The sequence below is a fragment of the Copidosoma floridanum genome, unplaced genomic scaffold, assembly GCF_036245765.1.
Source record: "Copidosoma floridanum isolate Cflo_tuat_1 unplaced genomic scaffold, Cflo_Japanese_pri ptg000005l, whole genome shotgun sequence".
NCBI classification, from domain to species: domain Eukaryota; kingdom Metazoa; phylum Arthropoda; class Insecta; order Hymenoptera; family Encyrtidae; genus Copidosoma; species Copidosoma floridanum.
This window is the reverse complement of record NW_028321882.1, coordinates 10916693-10929884: the sequence shown is the minus strand read 5'-3', so window position 1 is coordinate 10929884 and position 13192 is coordinate 10916693. Positions and strand designations below refer to the sequence as shown.

At 32.5% G+C, this 13192-nt stretch overlaps 1 protein-coding gene across 1 annotated transcript; it reads left to right on the top strand.

Moving 5' to 3' along the window:
• Positions 1 to 289: 289 nt before the first annotated feature.
• On the top strand, positions 290 to 12807 carry LOC149375686 (uncharacterized). Its single transcript, XM_089598122.1, has 3 exons — positions 290 to 317; positions 5383 to 6583; positions 12572 to 12807. Exons 2-3 carry the CDS (start codon positions 5389 to 5391, stop codon positions 12805 to 12807), a joined length of 1431 nt encoding a protein of 476 aa, XP_089454248.1. The 5' UTR covers positions 290 to 317; positions 5383 to 5388.
• The last annotated feature ends 385 nt before the right edge of the window (positions 12808 to 13192 follow it).

The following is a 13192-nucleotide window of genomic DNA, read 5'->3' as shown; positions in this document are numbered from 1 at the left end:
GAGCAGATGTAATTTATTGCGACAGTAACTGTATTACAACATATATATAAATAAATGTGTTATCTTAGCAAGTCCATGAGTCACAATACTCCTTATTCGCCGAAGCAAGCAACCACAACGTACATGATACTGAGAGAGTTAATCGACAAAAACACATCAACTCTTCAGTAGACAGTAAAATAACCGATTTCTCCACTGAGTTTTCCCTGCATGATAATATTTTTTGCGACAACAGTGGTAATTATTGCAACGATTCAGATTCGTTTGAAAATGAATATAATTTGGAAATAGAAGATGAAACAAAATTCGCACCAAAAGTAAGTCACTGTTATAGGTATGCTTTATAAACATTATCTTTATTTGAACTTGTAGTCACAGTTATGCTTCCTATATATAATGTAGAAGATTTGTTTTCACTGATACTTGTAGGACATTCAGAATATGTATAACTTAGCCTATTTTTCTTTACAAAATATTTAGGTACTTAAAAAAAATTATAGTGACATTATTACTTCGGATAAGAAATTTTATTGACAACCGTGTTTAGCAATCAATTAAAGTTATAAGCGTATGTATATACTACAGTCAGTAAAAATTGTGTATAAATATTCTCCTTCAATTTTATCAAGCATGATCAAACATTAATCTTATTTTGAATATTATTAATACATTGGATTCTGGTTTAGTATCCTGTGGCACTAAAATTTTTTTTTTATTTTTAAAAATTTTAAGTAATTGTTTGAAATTTCATTGACTCAAGAAAATTCTTATTAATAAAAATAATATTTGATTAAGTCCTGATCAACAACATATTTCCTGGTATGACAACTCTCGTCACTTGTATGACTATTTTATTATTCGTTCAGTTAATAAACCTCTAAATAAAAAACCAAGTAAGAAGTTATGGTTCTATAAAATTATATGGCAGATAATATAATTATAAATATAAATATACCTCCTATGAAACGATATTGTGTACAAAGGTTATGCAATTATCGTTGCAATTATCGTATAACTACGTTAGTTGGGTGTGGTTTCAATAAATATTTTAATATTTAATAACTGAACAATATATTACGACACAATACAATATAAATAATATAGAGGCTGGCAAGTAAAAACTGCACTTTCCTCGAATCTTCTGATGGTTTCAAAACATTCATTAAAATTGCATTTATAAGATCTTTATAAACTTCCCTTTTTTGTTTGTATGAAAGATTACTATTAAATGAATCTGTTACATTTTCAAATAGATTTATAATTTTTTTTTGCTTTTTTTTTATTATACAAAAAGAAGGGGTCAAGTATGCTTAAAAGTGTGTACGTAAGCTCATCCATATAAAAAAAAAAAAATTTCCAGCTTTGCCGCATATATTTGCGCTCCTCTTACCTCTCTGAATTTTGTTAAAGAAAAAAACGAAATAATAATCAATTGTTGTATGTATGCAGTACGAAATTTTTTTTTTTAATTATGAAAATTATAAAAAAAAGTGAAAAAACGTATAAACATTTATTTGTTTATTTAAAAAATTATAAATTATGATGAGTAAATAAATGTTTATTAATACGTATATAAGCTGTTATACAAATATATTCAGGAACCCTTTTTTTTTTTTTTTTTTTTTTAAATTGGTTGAAAAAAATTAAATTCAAAATGTGGGCTGCGGTGTGGTGTTATGAGATTGTTTGGTGTAGGGGGACCAAAAGTACGTCAAGGGGAGAGGAGTGCAGGAGGAGAATCAAGCAAAGTCTACTTCCGTTACACTTTTTTTCAAGGTCACCAATCTAAAACCGTTAATTTACTCGGTAGGGCAGAACGTGCTTATAAAAGTATAACTTCTAAAACCATACACAGTGGTGCTTTTTTGCTATCTGGTAAATTAGTTGAAAAGAAGTCGATAGGAATTAAAATTAGCATTCTAAACAAGAGGTATCACAACAAATAAGTCGTGTAAAAGTTTATTTCGGCGCTCTCCTTCGAGCTATGACGTTATTTATGACGTAATTGGCAATATGCTTTTTGCGACGTCTCAATGTGCCTACATGTTGTTCTTTTTTTATGTATGACTGTCGACGAGTTGCTGGTGAAATAAGCTATTTGTTAATTTCATTTTATATCGACTTTTATGCGTTAATTTACTAGATGGCAAAAAACATCACTGGTTATGAACTCCCTCATTGAAAGGTTTATTAACTGGACTATTCTTGCAAGAGGCAGATAGGGGTAGGATGAAAAGGACAGATTGATCCTCCAATTTTCAAATCAATGATTTAATTGGAACTATTTCCTACTAATAGTAAAGATGTTTTTTATGACGTTATTGGTGATGTCACAAGAGACGTCATAAAGTACGTCTCAGAGACGATGTCTCAGATCACGTCACCAAAGACGTAGCTAATGACGTGCACTGAGAGAAGGACTTGTTAGTAACAAACTTTATATGTTAACTATTAACTTACGTATAATATGTATCCCGCGTGGCGCCATCTGACGTGGCGCAGGTTCAACGAAAATATGGCATGTCAACTATAAACATGCCGTCTGTCAGTTGAAATTTAAAAAGTTATAAAAAACAAGTAAACTTCTTTTCTGTTAACATACTTGTACGTTGATAGGAAAAAAATCCTTCTCTTAGTGTAGCTGTCGAAGCCTCTCGGAGGTTGTTGTCTTATAATTATTCAAAACTATTTGTTAATAATGAAAAAAGGTTTATAAATAGTTGTAAATCATCTTCTGTAAGATAATAATCTATCAGATACGTCGATAGCTACATCTTTGGAAACGTTATCCGAGACATATTTAAAGACGTCTATGAGTCTTTACTTTTAGTAGGGTTTCATTCTGTAGTGTAGTATTGTCTCTATATATGCAATGCACAGTACCGACAAAACTAACCATTCTGCTTCTTAAGTATAAATAAACTGATTTTTTTGGTCCTATTATCAAGTGCACACAAATTTGCACCTTGATGTTTAATAAAAGCTATCATTAAACGTTCCGGTTTATTAATCATTTCACAAGTCGTGTATTTTTATAATTACGTGGAGCATAGTAAAAATCATTGTGCGCATAGTTACGGGACCAACATAATGGATTGTGCAACAATTACCAACTAGCACAGTAAATTAACCAGTATTGCAACAGTAAATTTCGAGAAATTTTTTATTCAAAGTAATTGTGATCGCCATTTGTACTATTGGTACTTAAGGTATTGACTTATCTTTTGACAATGCTAGTAAGCATATATACTTGGCATATATTATTTGGCATATATTATATGTGTGGCTTCTCGAACATACTGATTAACTCCCTTATTTTTAAATTAAGTGAGGACTTTAAAGCACGGAGCTGAAACTAGCCCCACGCCGAAAGACAAAACGGGCTTGAGGAACCCCAGGGCTAAAAACTTTAACTTAACCAAATAAAAAACATTTCTATTAGTCTCACATACAATATCTATAAGTTTTCGAAAGGCTGCCAGGCTTGGAAAACACTGAGTTTTTCATCGGTGCGTACATACGCGTAAAAATAAAAAGTCGAAAAAAAATTTCTACTTTTTTAATGCCTGGCGGTCTTTTTAAACGAGTAATACCCTCGAATATTATGAGATCACATATAATAAATGTACTATTATATGAATTTTTATCCTGGCACAAGAGCCCCAAAGAAAGTTATAAATTTCTTTTTTTATTTTTTATGTTTCCGTGTATGTACGTATCGATAAAAAAAAATATAAGTTTTTCAAGCCTGGCGGCCTTTCACGGCTTTGAAAACTTACAGATATTATGTTTGGGACTTATAAAAATGTATTCTATTTAATTTCAAAGTGGCACAAGAGCTTCAAAAAAAATTATAAATTTTTTTCTAATGTTTTTGTTTGCACGTGTATACGTATCGATGGAAAACTCAGTGTTTTCCAAGCATAGTGGCCTTTAACGACTTGAAAGACCCATAGAAGTCGTTCGTGGAAGGATGGCAATAATATGTATTGTTTTTTTGGCATATATAAGCCAATAAAATAAAAATTTTAAGCCTCAGGGCCCCTGAAGCCCGATTCGTCCCTGATGAGGCTACTTCAGCGTGTGGCTAGTTTCAGCTCCATCTTTAAGCATATCCTTTTTTAGTGTACTTTCTTCTTAATAAACTTTTAAAATAATTCGAGTTACCAATTTCCCGTAGTCAGCACAAAATCTAATCCATTAACTGCTATTTTTCCGGTCCAACAGATTAAGTGACTCTTGTTCTGGCCTAATCGAATAAGTGATATAAAAAAATCGTTGCTGCAGCAAAAATTAATAGTTTTGAGGTGCAAAAATCATGGTAAACAGTATATTCAGTAGTTGTCACCCTTTGAGAAGAAATTTTAATATATGGCTTTTGCAAATACTGAATCAAAGTCCTCGTATAGTATGTATACGCATACATACTTATATACTATTCGCTTCACACTTGGGTTGTTCACAAAGAAAGAAACTAGAAGTAGGGCATCATGTTTTCACTGCAATATATTATAAGGATAAATCTAATGTATTATTGGACTCCAGTAGCGAAATAACCACGTATTTATAAAATTTTATCATAAGGATATAAAGTACAGGCCCTAATGTCGGAATTATTCTGTAGAAAATCCTACTCCTTTTGCAGATGTCCAAATTCATAACCAAACGTGAACTTACTGTGATGATTATTGCTTCGAAGAAGCTAAAATTTCTGCAATTGCTGTCCAAGCTTCATTGCTGATGAAAAGTAACACGATTTAGAATTCTTAACGGCATTGCAAGCGGGAACAAGTACGAATCATGTTACTTTTCGTCAGAAAAATTGTTTTATAGCTAGAACTGTACGAAGTACTACAATGTTATGTTTGAGTAATAAAAATATGCTACTCAATAACAACTAATTAGTAAGCAGGCATGACATATATCCTCATGGTTAAATGGGTTTCTTGTTGAATATTCATAAATTTGTATAATAGAATTAGTTTAATGTTCCTGTGCTGTTAAAAAGTGGCTGTTTAATTTTGAAGCCATTTTTCTCAAAAATCACAAAAACTTAGCTAATTGGTTTGACCGGAAAGCCACAAATTTAATGCTCACATATGATTGTGATTTGTTATGTCAATCTTTGTACATCATTGCTCACATACAACCGTTCCACAAAATTTTTTTCCAAACATTAATCATTGTTTTTTAAGTAACAATTTATGGTCAAAAGAATAATTGCTAAATCTAAGTGTATTACGTAGTACTGTTGTTCTTACTTCAATTTGAGTCTTATTATATATTAAAAATTATTATTATATTAGAGAAACGCATAAACAATTTTTGTTAGACAATGCATGATTTATCACCAAGTATGAACAGTTTTTAATACTTCCACAGATAACTATGGATAAATTCGATAATTCGTCAGATCCTGAATCGAATATTTCAACTAATGCTTTGTGGGACAGTGATGATGATAATGACGGAGTATTTTCTCGGAAAAACAAGAAGCCAGCATCTCTTCAGGATTTAATTAACAGTGATGGTTTTTCAGATGTTATTACGACGCCCGTTACTGTCAGCCAACTTCAACTACTGTTTATGGTTTTAAAGTTTAGTGTCAGTAATAAGCTACCTCAAACAACCTTATCCAATTTATTAACTCTTATCAACTCGATTTTCTTAAAACCAATTTTACCCCAATCGCGGTACATGCTGGATAAATTGTTGAATGTAAATGAAAACATTTTCTTCCATGTAACTTGCCCTAGTTGTAATTGTTATGTGGGTATTTTAGATGACCTAAATACAGAAAGTGTATGTCGTTTGTGTAAAACTAATATTGACGCGGTAACTCAGTGTAGCGATAACTTTTGCGTAATGATCGATCCATCATCAGCCATTGCAGATTTATTGCAGTTAAATGAAAACTATTACGATTTCGTTGTCAAAGAAAGAACTCATGAGAAGAATCACTTGCGTGATATTTATGATGGCACCATGTACCGTAAATTTGTATCTTCTTTAGCACCTGAAGATCGATTTCACTACGTAACTGCTACGTTTAATAGTGATGGTGCAGCACCTTTCAAGTCTTCTCCTCTGTCAGTTTGGCCGATTTATCTTATGATTAATGAGATCCCTGTACAAGAAAGGTTCAATAATCTAATTCCCTGTGCTCTATGGTTCAACAAAAAAAAACCGAATATGCAAATTTTTTTGAAAGTTTTTGTTGACAAAATCAATGAATTATGTTCAAATGGAATTAAATGTATTATAAAAAATGAGACACGAAACATAAAATTATTCACGTTGGTTTGCTGTGTAGATTCAGTGGCAAGAGCACCAATGCAAGGGCTAACACAATTTAATGGTAAATTTGGATGTAATTGGTGTTTGCATCCTACAAAGTGGGTAGGGAGTACCAAATACCCAATAACCCATAACATACCAGCCATTAGAACAGAAGAAGAAACAATAAAGGCTATGACACAATTGCATGGCAATAACTCAGTTCGTGGAGTAAAGAGTGTGTCGCCGCTGATTAATTTGCAATCATTTAACATCATAGATGGTTTCGTACCAGATTATATGCATTGTATATTAGCGGGAGTTAGTAGACAAATAACTGACTATCTCATCAAGCCCTCTGAAATTAAATACTATCAGACTTTACTCGATAACATAAAGTTTCCATATCAGACTTGCCGATTGACTCGTTCATTGTCAGATAGCAAGTACTGGAAATGCAAAGAATGGGAAAATTGGATTTTATTTTCAAGCTTACCCATTTTTTCTAAGACTTTGAGTCAAGAAAAACTGATATACTGGAGTCTGCTTGTTGAAAGCTTACATGTCATATTGCAGGAAGATATTACATTTGGAGATTTAGATAAGGCAGATGAAATGCTTCATTTGTTCATGACTGAGACAGAAAAATTTTTTAATAAAAAGTCCATGACATTTAATATTCATCAGCTTAGACACATATGTGCCAGTATAAAACACTGGGGTCCAACTTGGGCTCATTCTGCATTTCCATTCGAAAATGGTAATCATGAATTACTACAAGCTATTCACTGTGGCAGAGGAGTTATTTCTCAAATACTAAGGTACATTAATATTATCCATAGTGTTTCCGTGCTGGAAAAAATTGTCTTCAAAGACTCACCTGAAATAGTGAGAAAATTTTGTAGTAGTACATGCAGTACAGAAGTCAAAAAATGCCTTAAAATAACAGACATAACATACTTTGGAAAGGGTACAACGATCAAGAGTACTTTGCTTAAAAAATTCAATTTACAAGAATCTTGCACGTCATACTTGCGTGCAGTAAAAAATGGTTGTTTGTATATTTCATGCACAAAAGAGAACAAACGATCTGATAATTCAAAAGCACAATTATCTGATGGACGTTTTATAAACATTAAATATTTTTATGTAGACGTTGAAAATAACATTGAATTAACCTTATGTCAAGTTATAAGTACGTTGGAAGAAAACATAGGTTTGTGTACACGATTGAAACAGTTATCAACTGTTCAAGACAATTCTGAAATTGTCATACCTACGAAGATAATAAAATCAGTTTGTGTATATATAGAATTAGAAAATGTAAGATACATATGCCCTGTACCTAATTTGCATCATTATTAGGTTTAAATTGGTATATTTTAAGATACACTATTTTTATTATAATGTTTTACCATAAAACTTTTTGTACCATTTAAATAAAAAATAATTAAGCTATTCTTAAATACTTTTCTCTTTTTTAATCTGAGAACTTAATCTCACGTATCAAGTATTGCTGTCAATTATTATATGTACGGCCTTTTTACATAAAATTTGAAACTCACTTTACATTGTACAAATAGTATAACTAATTAACTTTCTAGTGTAAAACTAAATTATAGCTATTAATTTAAGTTCTGAGCTAGCGAAGTCGTTTTATAACACTTGTTATCACGTTATAACGAAGCGCCATTCTTGTTTACATTTCCAATCAATATTTTCTCATAACTGACTTTTGCGTATTATATAATTAAAACAAGCTTAGAGGTCCTTACATACGTAATTATATTCAGTAATTAGATCTATATTTTTGTATAATCAGCTTAGAAAAAAATTAAATTTATGTTGTGAACAAGACACTAATAAACTAGTAATGTGAGTGTGTCGTAAGTATGTCTGCCCTTTATCACAATTTCGTATTTCGAACATTAAAACGATTGTACGATCAATCTTGTTCATTTACTCCTACCGTGTAGTTGAAAAACTGTGGATAAAAAATAAATTGTTTAATGCTGTTCAAATAAAAGTATATTATTGTGTTGATATTTATGTTTGTAAAACTTTTCCTACCCATAACATCAAAAACATTGTTATAAAGGTAAAATTATTCTTTTATTACTTTCGCGTCCATTGGATTGAGATGACAGAATTTCACTTAGTTTTATTTAACTATAATGGATGAGCGCGCGGTAGCTCAGTCGGCTAGATTGTGGATCGACACTCGGGAGACCAAGGTTCGATTCCCGGCCAGTGCGACTCTTACGGGCAAGTACCTCTGTGATTTTCACATCTGCTTTTACACCACGCAATGCTCCTCAAGGAGGAAATTAGGCAACCTTTTCGTAGCAAAATTGCCTAAATTTCCCCCTACCCCCCACCCAGTAATGGGTGGCCTCCCATCCCTCTTCCCTTCCTTATCCGAAGTGCTGAGTGCCCATAGTAGTGCTCTAAACAGGAGCCAGACGTATAGCACTTAAATATGAAAGCGGTCTTTTTTTTTAATTTTGTGAGTTATGCAGTTATAAATGTCAAGTTTTTAAACAAAACTTTAATGATTTATTAGTTTGTGTAAATAACATATTCTTTGAGTCATTATTAAAAAAAAATAAAAAATAAAAAAAAAGTTAATGCCATGTAACACGAATAAAATAGAATAGAAAATCATACTTCTATTAAATTTTAAATTCCTTACAAGTTCTTACGTAAGTTCTTACGTAAGTTCTTACGTAAGAATATGGTTGATTATCAAACGTAAGTTCTTACGTAAGTTCATACGTAAGAACTTACGTTTAGTCTTACGTAAGCACAAGCGTAAGAACATGCAAAATATTTTCATTTGGGTGATGCGAGTCTGGGGCCCGTAACCTGAAGAGGTGTGAGTAAAGGGGGTGCGCGAAATAAAAACGAGTATTTTATAGAAACACAAAACGTTTATTTAATTAAACTGCCAACCGACGTTAAATACAACTGACTTGATACAGTTTACAGACTTACTACTGACAAAACTGACAAAGATAATAAAGAGAGCTGACGAGAGGTGTAGAAGGCACGGTAGCTTACACTGTACTGACTCTAGGGCCCGTAAGTATCACCTTGCCTGTGGCGCTGTCTTACAAACTATATATACTGCCTATTGAAAAGTCGCACAAACAAAAACTTTTAATGATTTTTTTTTTTTTTTCGAAGGGGGGGGGCAAGGCTGCAACACAAGGAAGCTGTAGGCTACCCAGAGGGTATCTAAAATCACTTTGTATTTAAAAAGAATTCATGAAAATGAGTTCTTAATGAATTCATGTAAAATAATTGAGTATGAATTCATTATGAATGTTTTGAGTTGTATCAGTATTCTTAATGAATTCTTTTAAAAGTTTGGAAGGAATTTATTAAAAATTCATTATGTATTTGTGAACTTATCAAGTTATGTCCACGAGAAAGAGTTCCAAAAATGTTTTTAAAGAATCTTTATCTTTTGCAGCGTTGCTAAATTGCAACAAGCCAATCATTATTTTCTATCTTCAAGACGAAGTATTGGCCATAAATACGATAAATCAATAATTTATGGACAAAAATATTGACAATTTAGGCTGGAATATGTACCTTTACACTGCAAAAGTATAATAATTAATGAAAGAATACAAAAAACATTTTTTTCTTGTTTCAACTAATATTTGGAATGTTTTAGATATTTAATTTAACAATGTTTAAATATATTTCATTGCTTTTTCGTAACAACTAATTTCGTTTTAATTCACGATAAACTTTCAGAATTCATCTGTTTTACGTATGCTTGCTAAGGGAAAAAATTTCTGAATGAAATGAATTATTGCTGAGTTTGCAAGGGCATACTGATATCCTATAGGAAAAAGGTGTTTGGTACATAAAAATGAAGTACATCTCAATAATAAAATTAAAACTTTCTTGATTCCTTCACCTCGCCCGATTAGCTGCAGCCACTTTTACCAGTTTCCTCTTTTTCCCTTGATTTTATTTATAGAAATTTAGGTTTATTTTATACATTAGGTCGTACGACGTAAGTGGGCGCGTTTGAGTTTATTTAGATGCACAACTTTAGTTCTGTTGTGCCTTAAATCTAATTTTGCATTTCTTTCACCTATTAGTTCGATTGTCTTATACTGTCCTGCATACTGCAGCTATCGAATTTTCCTAACTTTCCAAGCGGAAATTTTTTTGTGATTAAGTAACGAAAAAAAAAAGTGACTAATAGTAATATTTTATAAAGTCCAGATTTAAGACTGTATTAAAGTTTTATAAGTATTACTATTAGTTATTATTTTTTATCACTTTTCATTATTATTTTTTTTCGTCATGAATGTCATTATAGAAACATCGAAAAAAGTAGCAACTAGAAACAACTTTTATGATTCATGATTACTATTTAATACTTGACTTCCAAAATTAAAAAAAAACTAATAGCTATTAAAATAATTGTTAATGATAGATTATATTTATTGTTTTATATTTTATATCAGATGGAAAGAATTAATGAAAAATAATAATGTTTATAGACACGGTTGTACCGTTCGATCTTGAGAACAAAAAAAAAAAACTAATAATGAGCATTTTAAAGTTTTAACAACAACTTGTGACAGACAATTATGAATAATAAGTCTTATTACTTGTCCCAAATCTAGACATTAAAAACTGTTATTATTTTCTCTATAAGTACACACGTACGAACCTATGTACTGAAATATCTTCTTTCATAACGTCCCAAAAATATTTCTCGCGTATTCTGCTATAGGTCTTTCCTATGTCTTTATGTCCTTCTATCAGGGAATCGTAGGCCTCATTAATTATTCCTAACCTGTCGTCGTGCAAGGGGACAGTATAACCTCGCCCGTACAAATAGTGAGTTGTAAATTTATTTCTTTCTTCCAGTCGTTTCGTAAGGAATATTCAATAGGTAACCATTGCGTGCCTTAGTCGTCTCAGGCATTCTACCATCATAATGAGCGAAGGTGCGTCTTCTGATTCGTTTTTTATAAATAGGAAGAAAATTATTCGTCCATTGTATAAGTCTGTCTGTAGGATATATATAGAACCTATTCCGGGGTTTTCAAGTCTCAATTTCTTAACATCAATCATGCCCAAGTCCTTTAATTGTTTGCACACAGATGTTTCATCTCTACAATCTACTAACATAAAATGCGCGATATTGTCTTTTCTCATAAGAAACTGATCTCTCGAAAGCTTAATATGTTCAATTACCAAAACTTGTTTTTTGCCTTCGTTCCTATCGTCATATCTGTCGTCGTCGATTCTCATCCTTTTTGCCACCCACCGTCTGTTTGCAACCCTTAAAATTTTCTTTTCTCTTATTATTTCCTGCTTCTTGAGCGGCGTCCCCTGTTTCTTTATGGTCTTCCAGGCTCCTTTATTCTTCTAGCTGTGCCGGCTTGAGTACCAGGGGCAAACCATCAGCACAGGCGCTCCTTATGTTTCTACCCTTTCTAACTAGAGCTTCTACCTCTGCCGGCCAGCGTTGGGTTAGGCGAATGCAATATCAGAACTTTTTCCCTAGATCGTATATATAGTTATACACCCCGGATCATCGGTTGATGGGCACTTTTGTTAATAACACAGCTCCACAAAAAAAAAAAAAAATTGAACTTCTGACCGGACCTTGTAAGTCTTATGTTTTTTGGGTCACTGAATTCAAACCCGAGGTCTATTTTATTCCTTCACCCTAGGATTTGCCATAACCTTAAAAATTTAGCCTAAAAATCCGGTAATTTCTTCTAAATTCAATCTATTTATTTTTTAATACAAAAAACCATGCGTACTTAATCCCTAATCCCCTTGATCAAAGGAAACTTTTACCATATAACACTTTCACCCAAAAACTTCATAACTATGCGACCCTATGACCCCATAACAACTTAACCCCATGATCCCACCTCCCGAAAAATAAACAAAATATTTTTTTGACCATGACATGGTATTCTTATGTTTTTTATGTCGCTGAATTCAAATCCAAGGTCTGTTGAACTCCATAGCTTTAGCGTTTTTTGTAACTTTAAAAATGAACTTAAACATCCAATAACTTTTTTTAACTGAAATCCGATTCTTCAATACAAAAAAACAATAAAACATCCAATCCTCAAACCCCTTTACTCGATAACACCTACATCTCGATGTCTCGATCAATAAAACTGCCTAAACTTTAAAAATAAATTTTAAGAGAATCAGAAATATTTCAATGCTCTTCTGATGTTATTGTTGTAGCATCATTGTTCGCATTTGTTTTTGAATGCAAAGTAAATTGTCTTATTAGTCGCTCACTTTCTTCATGAGTCTGCGCCCAGGGCACCTCCACGTGGTGACGGTGGGCAACGGAGTAAATCCGTGATCCGGCAGAGTCCCTGGGTCGCGGATTTCACGCCGTCATGGCAGGCACTCGGAGAAAGTGCGTTACAATGCAGGGAGTCGGAACCCCAGTATCGGCGGCTGGTCATGATGGGAAAGCGGGCTTGCAGGCGTCGTCATCATGCAACCGCAGTTCAGCGATAGTGGGTAACTTGGCTAGCGTTAAGTTTAAAACTACAAGAAACTTTCATGGTGTTTAATGTAAAAATGAACCAAACATTTTTTGTTATGTTTGTGCTGATTTTGTAGTTAAAAAAAATCATTGGAAAATAAACGACAAAGTGAAGAGCATGTACGTGGAATGTTTTGAGACTCAAATATCCGATAATATTACAGAATAGACACCAAGCTTTATTTGTTCAGCTTGTTACGCACAGGAGCTATTTACATAGACATTTTTTGCTTATTTCATTGTGAATTTTCATATTGAAAAGGGGGGTTCACTGTTCTGCTAAACTCAAATTGAGTGAACAGATTGAACAGACCTATACTGTGTTCTCTGTCAGTCAACATAGTTGCGACCATAGGC